At 47.8% G+C, this 19,535-nt stretch overlaps 1 protein-coding gene across 1 annotated transcript; it reads right to left on the reverse strand.

Annotated features, from left to right (window-relative positions):
• Window positions 1–1,123: 1,123 nt before the first annotated feature.
• On the reverse strand, window positions 1,124–13,156 carry LOC135510121 (histidine-rich glycoprotein-like). Its single transcript, XM_064930903.1, has 4 exons — window positions 13,113–13,156; window positions 3,757–4,034; window positions 3,445–3,562; window positions 1,124–1,724 (listed from the first exon to the last, which is right to left on the reverse strand). The coding sequence occupies exons 1-4, from the start codon at window positions 13,154–13,156 to the stop codon at window positions 1,124–1,126; spliced, it is 1,041 nt and encodes a 346-aa protein (XP_064786975.1).
• Window positions 13,157–19,535: the final 6,379 nt, after the last annotated feature.

Raw genomic sequence — 19,535 nt, forward strand, 5'->3', positions numbered from 1 at the left:
GTGGTAGTTGTAGTGGTAGTGAAAGTGGTAGTTGTAGCAGTAGCGGTAGAGGCAGTTGTAGTGGTAGTGATAGTGGTAGTTGTAGCGGTAGTGGAAGTGGTAGTTGTAGCGGTAGTGATAGTGGTAGTGGTAGTTGCTAGCGGTAGTGATAGTGGTAGTTGTAGTGGTAGTTGTAGCGGTAGTGGAAGTGGTAGTTATAGCGGTAGTAATAGTGGTAGTTGTAGGGGTAGTGGAAGTGGTAGTTGTAGCGGTTGTGGAAGTGGTAGTTGTAGCGGTAGTGATAGTGGTAGTTGTAGCGGTAGTGGAAGTGGTAGTTGTAGCGGTAGTGATAGTGGTAGTTGTAGCGGTAGTTGTAGTTGTAGTGGTAGCGGTAGTTGTAGTGGTTGTTGTAGAGGTAGTTGTAGTGGTAGCGGTAGTGGTAGTGGTAGTTGTAGCGGTAGTGGGAATTTTAGACGTAGTGCTAGTGGTAGTTGTAGTGGTAGTTGTAGCGGTAGTGGTAGTTGTAGCGGTAGTGGTAGCGGTAGTGGTAGCGAAAGTGGTAGTTGTAGCAGTAGTGGGAGTTGTAGCCGTAGTGGTAGTGGTAGTAGGAGTTGCAGCGGTAGTGGTAGATGTAGCGGTAGCGTTAGCGGTAGCGTTAGCGGTAGTTGTAGTTGTCGTTGTTGCGGTAGTTATAGTGGTAGTGTAAGCGGTAGTGGTAGTTGTAGTTGTAGTGGTAGTGGTAGTTGTAGTGGTAGCGATAGTGGTAGTGGTAGTTGAAGCAGTAGTGGGAGTTGTAGACGTAGTGGTAGTGGTAGTTGTAGCGGTAGTGGTATTTGTTGTAGCGATAGCAGTAGCGGTAGTTGTAGTTGTTGCTGGACTTATAGTGGTAGTGTAAGCAGTAGTGGTAGTGGTAGTTGTAGTGGTAGTGGTAGAGGTAGTTGTAGTGGTTGTTGTAGCGGTAGTGGTAGTTGTAGTGGTAGCGATAGTGGTAGTTGATGCAGTAGCGGTAATGGTAACGGTAGTGGTAGCGGTAGCGGTAGTGATATTTGTTCCGGTAATGGTAGTGGTAGTTGCAGCGGTAGTGGTAGTTTTAGTGGTAGTGGTAGCGTTAGTGGTAGTGGTAGTTGTAGTGGTAGTGGTAGCGTTAGCGGTAGTGATAGTGGTTGCGGAAGTGATAGTGGTAGTTGTAGCCGTAGTGGCAGTGGTCGTTGTAGCGGTAGTGGAAGTGGCAGTTGTAGTGGTAGTGATAGTGGCAGTTGCAGCGGTAGTTATAGTGGTAGTTGTAGCGGTAGTGATAGTGGTAGTTGTAGCGGTAGTTATAGTGGTAGTTGAAGCAGTAGCGGTAGTGGCAGTGGTAGTTGTAGCGGTAGCGATAGTGGTAGTTGTAGCGGTAGTGATAGTGGTAGTTGTAGCGGTAGTGGAAGTGGCAGTTGTAGTGGTAGTGATAGTGGCAGTTGCAGCGGTAGTTATAGTGGTAGTTGTAGCGGTAGTGATAGTGGTAGTTGTAGCGGTAGTTATAGTGGTAGTTGAAGCAGTAGCGGTAGTGGCAGTGGTAGTTGTGGCAGTGGTAGTTGTAGCGGTAGCGATAGTGGTAGTTGTAGCGGTAGTGATAGTGGTGGTTGTAGCAGTAATGATAGTGGTAGTTGTAGCGGTAGTAGCAGTGGTAGTTGTCGCGGTAGTGGAAGTGGTAGTTGTAGCGGTAGTGATAGTAGTAGTTGCAGCGGTAGTGGAAGTTGTAGTTGTCGCTGTAGTTTTAGTGGTAGTTGTAGCTGTCGTGATAGTGATAGTTGTAGCGGTAGTAATAGTGGTAGTTGTAGCGGTAGTGATAGTGGTAGGTGTAGTGGTTGTGGTAGTGGTAGTAGTAGCGGTAGTGATAGTGGTAGTTGTAGCGGTAGTGATAGTGGTAGTTGTAGTGGTAGTGATAATGGTAGTTGTAGCGGTCGTGATAGTGGTGGTTGTAGCGGTAGTGATAGTGTTACTGTAGCGGTAGTGATAGTGGTAGTTGTAGTGGTAGTGATAGTGGTAGTTGTAGTGGTATCGGTAGTTGTAGTTGTTGCGGGAGCTATAGTGGTAATGGTAGTGGTTGTGGTAGTGGTATATGCTGTGATAGCGGTAGTGGTAGTGGTAGTTGTAGCGGTAGTGGCATTTGTAGCAGTAGTGTGAGTTGTAGACGTAGTGGTAGTTGTAGTGGTAATGTTAGTTGTAGAAGGAGTTGTAGCGGTAGTGGTAGATGTAGCGGTAGCGGTAGTGGTAGTTGTAGCGGTAGCGGTAGATGAAGCGGTAGCGGTAGTGTTAGTGGTTGTGGTAGCGGTAGTGATTGTGGTAGTGGTATATGCTGTGATAGCGTTAGTGGTAGTGGTAGTTCTAGTGGTAGTGGTAGTGGTAGTTGTAGCGGTAGTGGTATTTGTAGCAGTAGTGGGAGTTGTAGACGTAGTGGTAGTGGTAGTTGTAGCGGTAATGTTAGTTGTAGAAGGAGTTGTAGTGGTAGATGTAGCGGTAGCGGTAGTGGTATTTGTAGCGGTAGTGGTAGTTGTAGCGGTAGTGGTAGATGAAGCGGTAGTGGTAGTGTTAGTGGTTGTGGTAGCGGTAGTGGTTGTGGTAGTGGTATATGCTGTGATAGCGGTAGTGGTAGTGGTAGTTCTAGTGGTAGTGGTAGTGGTAGTTGTAGCGGTAGTGGTTTTGTAGCGGTAGTGGTAGTGGTAGCTGTAGTGGTTATAGTAGTTGTAGCGGTAGCGGAAGTGGTAGTTGTAGAAGTTGCGGTAGTGGTAGTGGTATTTGTAACGGTAGCTGTAGTGGTGTTTGTTGCAGTAGTGGTAGTTGTAGTGGTAGTTATAGTGGTTTTGGTAACAGTAGTGGTAGCGATAGCGATAATGGTAGTGGTATTTGTAGTGGTAGCGGTAGCGGTAGCAGTAGCAGTAGTGGTATTTGAAGCGTTAGCGGAAGTTTTAACGGTAGTTATAGTGGTAGTGGTAGGGGTATTTGTAACGGTAGCGGTAGTGGTGTTTGTTGCAGTAGTGGTAGTTGTAGTGGTAGTTATAGTGGTAGTGGTAACAGTAGTGGTAGTGGTAGCGGTAATGGTAGTGGTATTTGTAGTGGTAGCGGTAGTGGTAGCGGTAGCAGTAGCAGTAGTGGTATTTGAAGCGGTAGCGGAAGTTGTAACGGTAGTTATAGTGGTAGTGGTAGGGGTAGCGGTCGTCGTAGTGGTATTTGTAGCGGTAGTTGTAGCGGTAGTGGTTGTGGTAGCGGTAGGGGTAGCAGTAGCGGTAGTGGTAGATGTAACGGGAGCGGTAGTGGTAGTGATATTTGTAGCGGTAGTTTTAGCGGTAGTGGTTGTGGTAGTGGTATATCCTGTGATAGTGGTAGTGGTAGTTCTAGTGGTAGTGGTAGTTGTAGCGGTACTGGCAGTGATATTTGTAGTGATAGCGGTAGTGGTAATGCTATTTGTAGTGGTAGCGCTAGTGGTACTTGTAGCGGTAGTGGTCGTGGTAGCTGTAGTGGTAGGAGTAGTTGTAGCGGTAGTTGTATTGGTTGTTGTAGCGGAAGTGGTAGTTGTAGTTGTAGTTGTAGGGGTAGTGGTAGTTGACTTATTAGCGACAATTGTAGTGGTAGTTGTAGAGGTAGTGGTAGTTGTAGCGGTAGTGGTATTTGTAGCGGTATCGGTAGATGTAGTTGTTGCGGGAGCTATAGTGGTAGCGGTAGTGGTATTGGTAGTGGTAGCAGTAGCGTTCGTGGCAGTGGTATTTGTAGCGCTAGCGGTAGTTTAATTGTAGTTGTTGCAGGAGTTATAGTGGTAGTGGTAGCGGTAATGGTAGTGGTAGTGGTAGTTGTAGTGGTAGAGGTGTTTGTAGCGGTAGTAGTAGTGGAAGCGGTCGCGGTAGTGGTAGTGGTATTTGTAGCGGTAGCGGTAGTTGTAGTTGTAGTTGTTTCGGGAGCTATAATGGTATTTGTAGCGGTAGCGGTAGTTGGAGACGGAGTGGTAGTGATAGTTGTAGCGGTAGCGGTAGATGAAGCGGTAGTGGTTGTGGTAGCGGTAGTGGTTGTGGTAGTGGTATATGCTGTGATAGCGGTAGTGGTCGTTCTAGTGGTAGTGGTAGTTGTAGCGGTAGTTGTAGTGGTAGCTGTAGTGGTAGTAGTAGTTGTAGCGGTAGTGGTAGTGGTAGTTGTAGAGCTTGCGGTAGTGGTAGTGGTATTTGTAACGGTAGCGGTAGTTATAGTGGTAACTACCAGTAGTGGTATTGGTAGTGGTATCAGTAGCGTTAGTGGCAGTGGTATTTCTAGCGGTAGCGGTAGTTGTAGTTGTAGTTGTTGCAGGAGTTATAGTGGTAGTGGTAGTGGTATTGGAAGTGGTAGCGGTAGAGGTATTTGTAGCGGTAGCGGTAGTGGTAGTTGTGGTATTTGTAGCGGTATCGGTAGATGTAGTTGTTGCGGGAGCTATAGTGGTAGTGGTAGCGGTAGTGGTATTGGTAGTGGTAGCAGTAGCGTTCGTGGCAGTGGTATTTGTAGCGCTAGCGGTAGTTTAATTGTAGTTGTTGCAGGAGTTATAGTGGTAGTGGTAGCGGTAATGGTAGTGGTAGTGGTAGTTGTAGTGGTAGAGGTGTTTGTAGCGGTAGTAGTAGTGGAAGCGGTCGCGGTAGTGGTAGTGGTATTTGTAGCGGTAGCGGTAGTTGTAGTTGTAGTTGTCAGTAGCGTTAGTGGCAGTGGTATTTCTAGCGGTAGCGGTAGTTGTAGTTGTAGTTGTTGCAGGAGTTATAGTGGTAGTGGTAGTGGTATTGGAAGTGGTAGCGGTAGAGGTATTTGTAGCGGTAGCGGTAGTGGTAGTTGTGGTATTTCTAGCGGTATCGGTAGATGTAGTTGTTGCGGGAGCTATAGTGGTAGTGGTAGCGGTAGTGGTATTGGTAGTGGTAGCAGTAGCGTTCGTGGCAGTGGTATTTGTAGCGCTAGCGGTAGTTTAATTGTAGTTGTTGCAGGAGTTATAGTGGTAGTGGTAGCGGTAATGGTAGTGGTAGTGGTAGTTGTAGTGGTAGAGGTGTTTGTAGCGGTAGTAGTAGTGGAAGCGGTCGCGGTAGTGGTAGTGGTATTTGTAGCGGTAGCGGTAGTTGTAGTTGTAGTTGTTTCGGGAGCTATAATGGTATTTGTAGCGTTAGCGGTAGTTGGAGACGGAGTGGTAGTGATAGTTGTAGCGGTAGCGGTAGATGAAGCGGTAGCGGTAGTGGTTGTGGTAGCGGTAGTGGTTGTGGTAGTGGTATATGCTGTGATAGCGGTAGTGGTCGTTCTAGTGGTAGTGGTAGTTGTAGCGGTAGTGGTATTTGTGGCGGTAGTTGTAGTGGTAGCTGTAGTAGTAGTTGTAGCGGTAGTGGTAGTGGTAGTTGTAGAGGTTGCGGTAGTGGTAGTGGTATTTGTAACGGTAGCGGTAGTTATAGTGGTAACTACCAGTAGTGGTATTGGTAGTGGTATCAGTAGCGTTAGTGGCAGTGGTATTTCTAGTGGTAGCGGTAGTTGTGGTTGTTGCAGGAGTTATAGTGGTAGTGGTAGTGGTATTGGAAGTGGTAGCGGTAGAGGTATTTGTAGCGGTAGCGGTAGTGGTAGTTGTTTCGGGAGCTATTGTGGTAATGGTAGTGGTAGTGGTAGTGGTAGTTGTAGTGGTAGTGGCAGAGGTATTTGTAGCGGTAGCGGTAGTGGTGTTTGTTGCGGTAGTGGTAGTTGTAGTTGTTGCGGTAGTTATAGTGATATTGGTAACGGTAGTGGTAGCGGTAGCGGTAGTGGTCGTGGTATTTGTAGTTCTAGTGGTAGTTCTAGTTGTAGTGGTAGTGGTAACGGTAGTGGTAGCAGTAGCGTTAGTGGCAGTGGTATTTCTAGAGGTAGCGGTAGTTGTAGTTGTAGTGGAAGAGGTGTTTGTAGCGGTAGTGGTAGTTGTAGTAGTAGCGGTAGTTATAGTGGTTGTGGTAGCGGTAGTGGTAGTGGTATTTGTAGCGGTAGATGTAGCAGTAGCAGTAGCGGTAGTGGTATTTGTAGCGGTAGCGGTAGATGTAGTTGTCGCGGTAGTTATAGTGGTGGTGGTAACTTTAGTGGTAGCAGTAGCGTTAGTGGCAATGGTATTTGTAGCGGTAGCGGTAGTTGTAGTTGTAGTTGTTGCAGGAGTTATAGTGGTCGTGGTAGCGGTAGTGGTAGTTGTAGTGGTAGTGGTAGAGGTATTTTGTAGTGGTAGCAGTAGTGGTAGTTGTAGCAGTAGTTCTAGTGGTTGCAGTAGCGTTAGTTGCAGTGGTATTTGTAGCGGTAGTGGTAGTTATAGTTGTAGTTGTTTTTGGAGCTATAGTGGTAGTGGTAGTGGTAGTTGTAGTGGTAGTGGTAGAGGTATTTGTAGCGGTAGCGGTAGTGGTAGTGGTAACTCAGTAAGTGGTAGCAGTAGCGTTAGTGGCAATGCTATTTGCAGTGGTAGTTGTAGTTGTAGTTGTTGCGGGAGTTATAGTGATAGTGGTAGTTGTAGCGGTAGTTATAGTTGTAGTGGTAGAGGTGTTTGTAGCGGTAGTGGTAGTTGTAGTAGTAGCGGTAGTTATAGTGGTTGTGGTAGCGGTAGTGGTAGTGGTATTTGTAGCAGTAGCGGTAGTTGTAGTTGTAGTGGTAGAGGTGTTTGTAGCGGTAGTGGTAGTTGTAGTAGTAGCGGTAGTTATAGTGGTTGTGGTAGCGGTAGTGGTAGTGGTATTTGTAGCGGTAGATGTAGCAGTAGCAGTAGCGGTAGTGGTATTTGTAGCGGTAGCGGTAGTTGTAGTTGTAGCGGTAGTTATAGTGGTTGTAGTAACGGTAGTGGTAGGGGTAGCGGTAGTGGTAGTGGTATTTGTAGCGGTAGCGGTAGATGTAGCGGTAGCAGTAGCGGTAGTGGTATTTGTAGCGGTAGCGGTAGTTGTAGCGGTAGTTTTAGTGGTAGTGGTAACGGTAGTGGTAGGGGTCGCGGTAGTGGTATTTGTAGCTGTAGATGTAGCGGTAGCAGTAGCTAACTACGTAAGTGGTAGCAGTAGCATTAGTGGCAGTGGTATTTGTAGTGGTAGTTGTAGTTGTTGCGGGAGTTATAGTGGTAGTGGTAGTTGTAGTGGTAGTGGTAGAGGTATTTGTAGCGGTAGCGGTAGTGGTGTTTGTAGCGGTAGTGGTAGTTGTAGTTGTAGCGGTAGTTATAGTGGAGTGGTAATGGTAGTGGTAGCGGTACCGGTAGTGGTATTTGTAGCGGTAGCGGTAGTTGTAGCGGTAGTTTTAGTGGTAGTGGTAACGGTAGTGGTAGGGGTCGCGGTAGTGGTAGTGGTATTTGTAGCTGTAGATGTAGCGGTAGCAGTAGCTAACTACGTAAGTGGTAGCAGTAGCGTTAGTGGCAGTGGTATTTGTAGTGGTAGTTGTAGTTGTTGCGGGAGTTTTAGTGGAGTGGTAACGGTAGTGGTAGTGGTACCGGTAGTGGTAGTGGTATTTGTAGCGGTAGATGTAGCGGTAGCAGTAGCGGTAGTGGTATTTGTAGCGGTAGCGGTAGTTGTAGCGGTAGTTTTAGTGGTAGTGGTAACGGTAGTGGTAGGGGTCGCGGTAGTGGTAGTGGTATTTGTAGCGGTAGATGTAGCGGTAGCAGTAGCGGTAGTGGTATTTGTAGCGGTAGCGGTAGTTGTAGTGGTAGCGGTAGTTGTAGTGGTAGTGGTTGTGGTAGTGGTATATGCTGTGATAGCGGCAGTGGTAGTTGTAGTGGTAGTGGTAGTTGTAGTTGTAGCGGTAGTGGTAGTGGTAGTTGTAGCGGTAGTGGTAGTGATATTTGTAGCGGTAGTGGTTGTGGTAGCTTTAGTGGTAGTGGTAGGAGTAGTTGTTGCGGTAGTTATAGTGGTAGTGGTAACGGTAGTGGTAGGTGTAGCGGTAGTGGTAGTGGTATTTGTAGCGGTAGATGTAGCGGTAGCAGTAGCGGTAGTGGTATTTGTAGCGGTAGCGGTAGTTGTCGTGTTAGCGGTAGTTGTAGCGGTAGTGGTTGTGGTAGTGGTATATGCTGTGATAGCGGTAGTGGTAGTTCTCGTGGTAGTGGTAGTTGTAGTTGTAGTGGTAGTGGTATTTGTAGCGGCAGCGGTAGTGGTCGTGATATTTGTAGCAGTAGTGTTTGTAGTAGCTGTAGTGGTAGGAGTAGTTTTAGCGGTAGTTGTAGTGGTAGTTGTAGCGGTAGTGGTAGTTGAAGTGGTAGCGGCAATTGTAGTGGTAGTTGTAGATGTAGAGGTAGTGGTAGTTGTAGCGGTAGCGGTATTTGTAGAGGTAGCAGTAGTGATAGTGGTATTTGTAGCGGTAGCAGAAGTGGTAGTGGTATTTGTAGCAGTAGTGGTATTTGTAGAGGTAGCGGAAGTTGTAGTGGTATTTGTTGCTGTAGTGGTAGAGGTAGTGTTAGTGGTATTTGTAGTGGTAGTGGTATTTGTAGCAGTAGTGGTAGCAGTAGTGGTAGTGGTAGTGGTAGTGGTATTTGTAGCGGTTGTGGTCGTGGTAGTTGTAGCGGTAGTGTATTTGTAGTTGCAGCGGTTGTGGTATTAATCGATCAAATTGTAGACAGGTCTATCTGTGTTCAATACAGGGAGATAACCAACCATGCTACTTTTCACGTTTTGCACAACTCTCAATAGTGTTACCCAGTTCCTAGATGGCCTACTTCTTCATTGCACAAATTAATAACCTCAACCAAATTTCAAAGACTGGTGACATCCAGTGGAAGCGGTAGGAACTGAAAACAGGTTCCTAAGAAATATAATTTGCCAATGAGAACTCAGTGAACAGACAGAGACCAAAATCTGAAAGGTTAGTCCTCGGGGTTTTGCCTGCTACATAAGTTCTGGTATACTCACAGACATGATTCAAACAGTTTTAGAAACTTCAGAGTGTTTTCTATCCAAATCTACTAATAACATTCATATCTTATATTCCTGGCATGAGTAGCAGGAAGTTGAAATTGGGCACGCTATTTATCCAAATGTGAAAATGCTGCCCCCTATACCTTAAGAAGTTAAGTTAATGAGGCCAAGGTGTGACAGACTTGGGCCAATTCTCGTCATCAACGAGACCTGCCAATAAATCTATAAAAATCAAGGAAGAGAACACAGCAAACCAAGGTAAGTCATGCAAAGTAAAAAGGCACACATTTTCTAAATAAAGGTCAAAGCAAAACAAATATTAATTCTCACAAAAATGGTGGGCAGCACATGTCATATCTTGTTTTGACATGTGCTTGTCCATGTGTCTTGTGTCTTTATGTCTGTACAGTATCTGTGTGTGTACCCAGTTTACATGATGTGCGCTGTAATCTAATTAAGTTCTTACCGGGCTTGACATGACCGCTAACCCCGCTGTAACAGACGGTCTCCTGTCTGAACTAACAGGCTCACAATCACCAACGCTTCCACACACACACACACACACACACACACACACACACACACACACACACACACACACACACACACACACACACACACACACACACACACACACACACACACACACACACACACACACACACACACACACACACACCCACACCCACACCCACACACATACACACACACACACACACACACACTATCTGACAGAGGTGACAGATCCAATAACACAGACATGACTGTTTTTGCTGTGATCAGATCAAAATAAATGACACACTTAGAACCCACAATTTACTGCCCTTTTTGACCTCATGCTCGCTAGTAGTGGTCATCGCAGTGTCAGCCCCATTTTTTTATTTAACCTTAATAATTTAACTTGGCAAGTCAGTTAAGAACAAATTCTTATTTACAATGACGAGCTAACCTTGGGCCAAAGCCGGATGACGCTGATTAGCTCTTTTGTTGTTCCATGTGACATGCCATTGATAATGGCTACTGCTTGCTAGCATGAGGACGAAAAGGGCACTCACCACATTGCGTTCCAAGTTCAATGAATTGCAGTCAAAGGTAAATCACTATGGGTTCTAAAAGGAAGCTATGTACCACAAAGCAACTTCATCTCCAGGGTTACTATCTTACAATAAGCATGTACTGTATGTTGATAATGTTTGAATAGTGCCATTATAATATAGACCATGTAGTATACCATGGACATTACCATGTCTAACGCTTGACCTGGGTAACTTCAATACAGTGTTTCCAATGCAAAGGGGTTGATTATAGATAGCTCCCAGATACAACCTGATTACTCTCTCTCTCTCTCTCTCTCTCTCTCTCTCTCTCTCTCTCTCTCTCTCTCTCTCTCTTTCAATTCAATTCAAGGGCTTTATTGGCATGGGAAACATTGCCAAAGCAAGTGAAGTAGATAATATATAAAGTGAATATATAAAGTGAAAAACAATAAAAATTAACAGTAAACATTACACATACAGAAGTTTCAAAACAATAAAGACATTACAAATGTCATATTATATATATACAGTGTTTTAACAACTCTCTCTCTCTCTCTCTCTCTCTCTCTCTCTCTCTCTCTCTCTCTCTCTCTCTCAAAAACACTTTGTTCAATTGCCCTACATGGCAACTCTCCGCAATGGGGCCAGACGCTTATAGCACTGAGCTTCTCTTATTTAATACCCAAACCAGGAGATCATTTAAAATATCTAGGACAACTAATCATCATTTGTTCTCTTATTTGATGTATCCTTTTCTTTTCATGACTTTTTCTCTATTAAAAAAGAAGGGGACATGTCTTGATTTGACCGTTGACATACTTCTTGTGGGTTGTGTGTCTGAGTGTGTGTGAGGGGCTGATGGTTTGGTTGTCTGTAACTCCTAGATGTCAGAGCGGAGGACACAGCTGCATAGCTCACCATAGAGACACAGTATATCCTGGGGTCTCTTTCAATGGCCTTGACGCACGCACGCACACACACACACACACACACACACACACACACACACACACACACACACACACACACACACACACACACACACACACACACACACACACACACACACACACACACACACACACACACACACACACACACACAGCTTACCCAGCCATCAAGGTACATTATAACCTGGGGATGGAATTCACTGGCCTTAAATTACATGACAGAAACAGAAGTTGTGCGGAATTATTGTTTCACTTTGGGCTTGCACTGGGTGTTAAAGCGCCCTACGGATGCCTGTTGCCAGCACGTGCTAGGAGCAGCATCTTTATGATACACATACAATACACACACACACACACACACACACACACACACACACACACACACACACACACACACACACACACACACACACACACACACACACACACACACACACACACACACACACACACACACATACACAGTCATGTAAGTGTGCACACACACCATTTAGAAACAGCTTCTGTGTGAATGTCACATCATTTCTCTCTGGGTGGGCACAGACAGGCCAATGCTATCATACCCCACTGTTTAACCCTGGTACACACACACACACACACACACACACACACACACACACACACACACACACACACACACACACACACACACACACACACACACACACACACACACACATAACAGACACACACATAACAGACACACACATAACAGACACTGCACACAAAGCCCAACTTGCCTATATTGCTTATACACTATATTTTCAAAAGTCATCCCTTTTCATCATTTTGCTCCCTGGTTTGAAAATCTAATTGATAACCTTGAAGATTATTATACATTCCTCTCGCTACTCTCTTCTCTGTTCTCTGGTCTTCATTCTATTCCTCTCTCTCAGCAATTGCAAGCTGGTTTTCATTAAGGGGCCTCAATGCTTATGGCTCCAAATACATTTTTTAAGGCCATCTGTGCCAGTGTACTCTGTTGCTGCCCTGTGTGTGAGTGTGTGCGTGTGTGTGAGTGTGCATGTGTGTGTGCATTCATGTGTGTGTGTCCATGTACAGAATGTGTGTTCATATATGTGTGTGGCAGTGTGTGTCTCCATATAAAAACGTACCACAGGTTAAGAGAGTCGTCAGCTACCTTGGCTCTGTTGCTATGTCTCTGTGGTACCCTGGCACTCCTGTAAATACCAGCTGAGAAGGCCACTGTCTTACACAGAAACACACACACATAGTTCTTACTCTTAATTTAGTGTATTCTCCCTGGCACAGCCTCACACCCAGACTGTCATCACTGCTGCGACTGGACAGGCGTTGGCGTTGGCTGATACAGTACCATAAGTGGCAGAGCACTCTTTTCCTCTCTTGCAGTCTGTCTCTCACCCTCTATCTCCTCTGGATAGACATGGATCCTCCATGTTTTAAATGTAGATGGTGTTACGTTGTTTCTTTTCTTCACTCTTCTCTTATCAGTATCTCTTTAAACAATTACTCTTTCTTTCTTTTTTCTTTTCTTCTGTCTGTTTTTCCTTCTTTCTTTTTTTAGTTCTTTCTATCTTTCGTTCTTTCTTTCGTTCGTTCTTTCGATCTTTCTTTCTTGCACTCTCTCTCCCTCTCACTTTCTGTCTTACATTGGCCAAGCTTGGCACTAAGAACAGTGCCAGTTATCTGGCACGCTGGCACACAGGGCCTGTTGGAGCAGAGCGGAGGGGCAGAAAGGACGCTGGCTAAACTGGCAAAGAGATCACAGGGCCTGGATAGAGCCCCTCATGCCCAGCACATATTCCCTAATAAGTAATTCATCTAAGAAAGCCCATGATCAAGGCCCTACGGGGCTCTGCCCCTTTGACTAAGCCAAGGCCCGTCCCTGTCCCCTCTCTTTGTCTTCCATAGACTTCTGAGGCTTTACTGAACTGCTCAGATTATACCAGAGGAAGAGGGTGGATATTTCTATTAGCTATTCCATCAGATATATAATATTCATTTAACCAGGATGTCCCACTGAAACAAAAAATATATTTTCCAAGCAAAACCTGGCGAGGCCAAGAATAATTATCTATCCAAAGCGTATGTTTTTTCAAGTTTTGTTGACCTAAAAAAAACTTCCCACGTTCACAGTCTGTGCTGTACACTCATCCCAAAGTTATCCGAGGTCCAAAGGTCTGCGTGCGTTAGTGACTAAATCTGTGGTGAAATGGCAGTGTTTGTTGTGGATCTTAGTGAGATCTTGACTGTGACAGCACTTAGAGCCCAGAGCCCTCTCTTGTCAAAGAGGCCAAACGTCCCCTTAAAGTTCATACCTCAAATCGGCCCCAAAGAGCAGCCAGGAGTACATTCCGACCATTGTTGCGAATTGTGATTTTTTTTGTTCAAGGTTTGGGGGCATGATATTTCAACACATTGGGAAAGGGCTAACACTTTATGACACAGCTGTGAGACTGGTGAAAGGCTACCCTTTGCATTTGAGACCTCTCTTTAGAACCTTACGAACCTTTGGCACGAGGTGCGTTGAGATCGCTCACATTCAACGGGAGCCTCTCTTTATCATCTTTCACTTTCCGCCTGACGGACTGCGTGTCTCCACTAAGGAGATTTAAAAAAATAAATGGTATATCATAGGACAGCAGGGTGGATGACATCAAAATAAAAACATGAATCCTTTTAAATGAAATGTAAAGCACAATGTTTAGATAAGGACAGTGGGATATCTATGTGTACATTTGTTTGTAGTGAGAAGAGCATCTGCATCTCTGGGAAGGAAAAAGTTATTTTAAAGGTCTCGAATAATCATTCTCTAATCATAATCATTCCCATGTAAAATTGCATTTTGAGTGACTGAAGCATCACCCATAATATGTTTTTCCCATATTTACTTCCAGGAAGTCTGAAAAGACTGACAGAGTGGGTGGGGAGCTAGTAGGCTGAGTGGGTGGGGATCTAGTAGGCTGAGTGGGTGGGGATGTAGTAGGCTGAGTGGGTGGGGAGCTAGTAGGCTGAGTGGGTGGGGAGCTAGTAGGCTGAGTGGGCGGGGAGCTAGTAGGCTGAGTGGGCGGGGAGCTAGTAGACTGAGTGGGTGGGGATCTAGTAGGCTGAGTGGGTGGGGAGCTAGTAGGCTGAGTGGGTGGGGAGATAGTAGACTGGGTGGGTGGGGATCTAGTAGGCTGAGTGGGCGGGGAGCTAGTAGACTGAGTGGGGATCTAGTAGGCTGAGTGGGCGGGGAGCTAGTAGACTGAGTGGGTGGGGAGCTAGTAGGCTGAGTGGGTGGGGATCTAGTAGGCTGAGTGGGTGGGGAGCTAGTAGGCTGAGTGGGTGGGGAGATAGTAGGCTGAGTGGGCGGGGAGCTAGTAGGCTGAGTGGGCGGGGAGCTAGTAGGCTGAGTGGGCGGGGAGCTAGTAGGCTGAGTGGGTGGGGATCTAGTAGGCTGAGTGGGCGGGGAGCTAGTAGGCTGAGTGGGTGGGGAGATAGTAGACTGAGTGGGTGGGGATCTAGTAGGCTGAGGAGCTAGTAGACTGAGTACTTGGGGATCTAGTAGGCTGAGTGGGTGGGGAGCTAGTAGGCTGAGTGGGTGGGGAGATAGTAGGCTGAGTGGGCGGGGATCTAGTAGGCTGAGTGGGCGGGGAGCTAGTAGACTGAGTGGGCATCTAGTAGGCTGAGTGGGCGGGGAGCTAGTAGACTGAGTGGGTGGGGAGCTAGTAGGCTGAGTGGGTGGGGATCTAGTAGGCTGAGTGGGCGGGGAGCTGGTAGACTGAGTGGGTGGGGATCTAGTAGGCTGAGTGGGCGGGGAGCTAGTAGGCTGAGGAGCTAGTAGACTGAGTACGTGGGGAGCTAGTAGACTGAGTGGGTGGGCATTTAGTAGACTGAGTGGGTGGGGATCTAGTAGGCTGAGTGGGGGGGATCTAGTAGACTGAGTGGGGATTTTTTAATTTTTTTAATTTTACCTTTTTTTAACCAGGCAAGTCAGTTAAGAACACATTCTTATTTTCAATGACGGCCTGGGAACAGTGGGTTAACTGCCTGTTCAGGGGCAGAACGACAGATTTGTACCTTGTCAGCTCGGGGGTTTGAACTCACAACCTTCGGGTTACTAGTCCAACGCTCTAACCACTAGGCTACCCTGCCGCCCCACATACTAGTAGGCTGAGTGGGCGGGGACCTAGTAGGCTGAGTGGGTGGGCAGCTAGTAGGCTGAGTGGGTGTGGATCTAGTAGGCTGAGTGGGTGGGGAGCTAGTAGGCTGAGTGGGCGGGGAGCTAGTAGGCTGAGTGGGCGGGGAGCTAGTAGACTGAGTGGGTGGGGAGCTAGTAGGCTGAGTGGGCGGGGAGCTAGTAGGCTGAGTGGGCGGGGAGCTAGTAGGCTGAGTGGGTGGGGAGCTAGTAGGCTGAGTGGGTGGGGAGCTAGTAGGCTGAGTGGGTGGGGAGCTAGTAGACTGAGTAGGTGGGGATCTAGTAGACTGAGTGGGTGGGGAGCTCGTATGCTGAGTGGGCGGGGAGCTAGTAGACTGAGTGGGTGGGGATTTAGTAGACTGAGTGGGTGGGGATCTAGTAGGCTGAGTGGGTGGGGAGCTAGTAGACTGAGTGGGTGTGGATCTAGTAGGCTGAGTGGGTGGGGAGCTAGTGGGCTGAGTGGGTGGGGATCTAGTAGGCTGAGTGGGCGGGGAGCTAGTAGACTGAGTGGGTGGGGATCTAGAAGGCTGAGTGGGTGGGGAGCTCGTACGCTGAGTGGGCGGGGAGCTCGTAGGCTGAGTGGGCGGGGAGCTAGTAGACTGAGTGGGCGGGGAGCTAGTAGGCTGAGTAGGTGGGGAGCTAGTAGGCTGAGTGGCAGGGAGCTAGTAGGCTGAGTGGGTGGGGATCTAGTAGGCTGAGTGGGTGGGGAGTTCACCTTGACTGCTGGATCTTTGAAAACGCCTATGTCAAGCAACATGGACACAGTGAGCAGTGTTGCAGTGAGATTATCTCAGGCAAATCTGGTTATATACAACGGAATTCAAATAAAAAGCGTGAGCTGGCACACATCCAGAGAAAATTATTTAACGTAGAGGTGATGACGAACGGCGAATAAACTGTAAGCTATAAAAATAAAGAGATTCACACACTCTCTCTCTACATATACACTACCAGTCAAACGTTCGGACAGACCTACTCAATCAAGGGTATTTCTTTATTTTTACTGTTTTCTACATTGCAGAATAATAGTGGAGATATCAAAACTATGAAATAACACGTGTTAAACAAAACAAAATAAATGTTATATTTGGGACTCTTCAAAATAGCCACCCCTTGCCTTGATGACAGCTTTGCATGCTCTTGGCATTCTCTCAAGCAGCTTCATGAGAGTCACCTGGAATGCATTTCAATTAACAGGTGTGCCTTGTTAAACGCATGTTTTGTATTATCTTTTACCAGATCGAATGTGTTATATTCTCCCAAATTAATTTCACATTTCCACAAACTTCAAAGTGTTTCCTTTCAAATGGTATCAAGAATATGCATGCATTGCTTCAAGTCGCAGCCACTGCCAGCTAGCCTACTCCAGCAGTACTGTATCATTTCAATCATTTTAGTCAATATGATTCTTGCTACGTAAGCTTAACTTTCTGAACATTCGAGACGTGTAGTCCACTTGTCATTCCAATCTCCTTTGCATTAGCGTAGCCTCTTCTGTAGCCTGTCAACTATGTGTCTATCTATCCCTGTTCTCTCCTCTCTGCACAGACCATACAAACGCTCCACACCGCGTGGCCGCGGCCACCCTAATCTGGTGGTCCCAGCGCGCATGACCCACGTGGAGTTCCAGGTCTCCGGTAGCCTCTGGAACTGCCGATCTGCGGCCAACAAGGCAGAGTTCATCTCAGCCTATGCCTCCCTCCAGTCCCTCGACTTCTTGGCACTGACGGAAACATGGATCACCACAGATAACACTGCTACTCCTACTGCTCTCTCTTCGTCCGCCCTTGTGTTCTCGCACACCCCGAGAGCTTCTGGTCAGCGGGGTGGTGGCACCGGGATCCTCATCTCTCCCAAGTGGTCATTCTCTCTTTCTCCCCTTACCCATCTGTCTATCGCCTCCTTTGAATTCCATGCTGTCACAGTTACCAGCCCTTTCAAGCTTAACATCCTTATCATTTATCGCCCTCCAGGTTCCCTCGGAGAGTTCATCAATGAGCTTGATGCCTTGATAAGCTCCTTTCCTGAGGACGGCTCACCTCTCACAGTCCTGGGTGACTTTAACCTCCCCACGTCTACCTTTGACTCATTCCTCTCTGCCTCCTTCTTTCCACTCCTCTCCTCTTTTGACCTCACCCTCTCACCTTCCCCCTACTCACAAGGCAGGCAATACGCTCGACCTCATCTTTACTAGATGCTGTTCTTCCACTAACCTCATTGCAACTCCCCTCCAAGTCTCCGACCACTACCTTGTATCCTTTTCCCTCTCGCTCTCATCCAACACTTCCCACACTGCCCCTACTCGGATGGTATCGCGCCGTCCCAACCTTCGCTCTCTATCCCCCGCTACTCTCTCCTCTTCCATCCTATCATCTCTTCCCTCTGCTCATACCTTCTCCAACCTATCTCCTGATTCTGCCTCCTCAACCCTCCTCTCTTCCCTTTCTGCATCCTTTGACTCTCTATGTCCCCTATCCTCCAGGCCGGCTCGGTCCTCCCCTCCCGCTCCGTGGCTCGACGACTCATTGCGAGCTCACAGAACAGAGCTCCGGGCAGCCGAGCGGAAATGGAGGAAAACTCGCCTCCCTGCGGACCTGGCATCCTTTCACTCCCTCCTCTCTACATTTCCCTCCTCTGTCTCTGCTGCTAAAGCCACTTTCTACCACTCTAAATTCCAAGCATCTGCCTCTAACCCTAGGAAGCTCTTTGCCACCTTCTCCTCCCTCCTGAATCCTCCTCCCGCTCCCACCCCTCCTCCCTCTCTGCAGATGACTTCGTCAATCATTTTGAAAAGAAGGTCGACGACATCCGATCCTCGTTTGCTAAGTCAAACGACACCGCTGGTTCTGCTCACACTGCCCTACCCTGTGCTCTGACCTCTTTCTCCCCTCTCTCTCCAGATGAAATCTCGCTTCTTGTGACGGCCGGCCGCCCAACAACCTGCCCGCTTGACCCTATCCCCTCCTCTCTTCTCCAGACCATTTCCGGAGACCTTCTCCCTTACCTCACCTCGCTCATCAACTCATCCCTGACCGCTGGCTACGTCCCTTCCGTCTTCAAGAGAGCGAGAGTTGCACCCCTTCTGAAAAAACCTACACTCGATCCCTCCGATGTCAACAACTACAGACCAGTATCCCTTCTTTCTTTTCTCTCCAAAACTCTTGAACGTGCCGTCCTTGGCCAGCTCTCCCGCTATCTCTCTCAGAATGACCTTCTTGATCCAAATCAGTCAGGTTTCAAGACTAGTCATTCAACTGAGACTGCTCTTCTCTGTATCACGGAGGCGCTCCGCACTGCTAACTCTCTCTCCTCTGCTCTCATCCTTCTAGACCTATCGGCTGCCTTCGATACTGTGAACCATCAGATCCTCCTCTCCACCCTCTCCGAGTTGGGCATCTCCGGCGCGGCCCACGCTTGGATTGCGTCCTACCTGACAGGTCGCTCCTACCAGGTGGCGTGGCGAGAATCTGTCTCCTCACCACGCGCTCTCACCACTGGTGTCCCCCAGGGCTCTGTTCTAGGCCCTCTCCTATTCTCGCTATACACCAAGTCACTTGGCTCTGTCATAACCTCACATGGTCTCTCCTATCATTGCTATGCAGACGACACACAATTAATCTTCTCCTTTCCCCCTTCTGATGACCAGGTGGCGAATCGCATCTCTGCATGTCTGGCAGACATATCAGTGTGGATGACGGATCACCACCTCAAGCTGAACCTCGGCAAGACGGAGCTGCTCTTCCTCCCGGGGAAGGACTGCCCATTCCACGATCTCGCCATCACGGTTGACAACTCCATTGTGTCCTCCTCCCAGAGCGCTAAGAACCTTGGCGTGATCCTGGACAACACCCTGTCGTTCTCAACCAACATCATGGCGGTGGCCCGTTCCTGTAGGTTCATGCTCTACAACATCCGCAGAGTACGACCCTGCCTCACACAGGAAGCGGCGCAGGTCCTAATCCAGGCACTTGTCATCTCCCGTCTGGATTACTGCAACTCGCTGTTGGCTGGGCTCCCTGCCTGTGCCATTAAACCCCTACAACTCATCCAGAACGCCGCAGCCCGTCTGGTGTTCAACCTTCCCAAGTTCTCTCACGTCACCCCGCTCCTCCGCTCTCTCCACTGGCTTCCAGTTGAAGCTCGCATCCGCTACAAGACCATGGTGCTTGCCTACGGAGCTGTGAGGGGAACGGCACCGCAGTACCTCCAGGCTCTGATCAGGCCCTACACCCAAACAAGGGCACTGCGTTCATCCACCTCTGGCCTGCTCGCCTCCCTACCACTGAGGAAGTACAGTTCCCGCTCAGCCCAGTCAAAACTGTTCGCTGCTCTGGCCCCCCAATGGTGGAACAAACTCCCTCACGACGCCAGGACAGCAGAGTCAATCACCACCTTCCGGAGACACCTGAAACCCCACCTCTTCAAGGAATACCTAGGATAGGATAAGTAATCCTTCTCACCCCCCCCTTAAATGATTTAGATGCACTATTGTAAAGTGGCTGTTCCACTGGATGTCAGAAGGTGAATTCACCAATTTGTAAGTCGCTCTGGATAAGAGCGT

Source organism: Oncorhynchus masou, chromosome 23 (genome assembly GCF_036934945.1).
Source record: "Oncorhynchus masou masou isolate Uvic2021 chromosome 23, UVic_Omas_1.1, whole genome shotgun sequence".
In the NCBI taxonomy this organism is placed as follows: domain Eukaryota; kingdom Metazoa; phylum Chordata; class Actinopteri; order Salmoniformes; family Salmonidae; genus Oncorhynchus; species Oncorhynchus masou.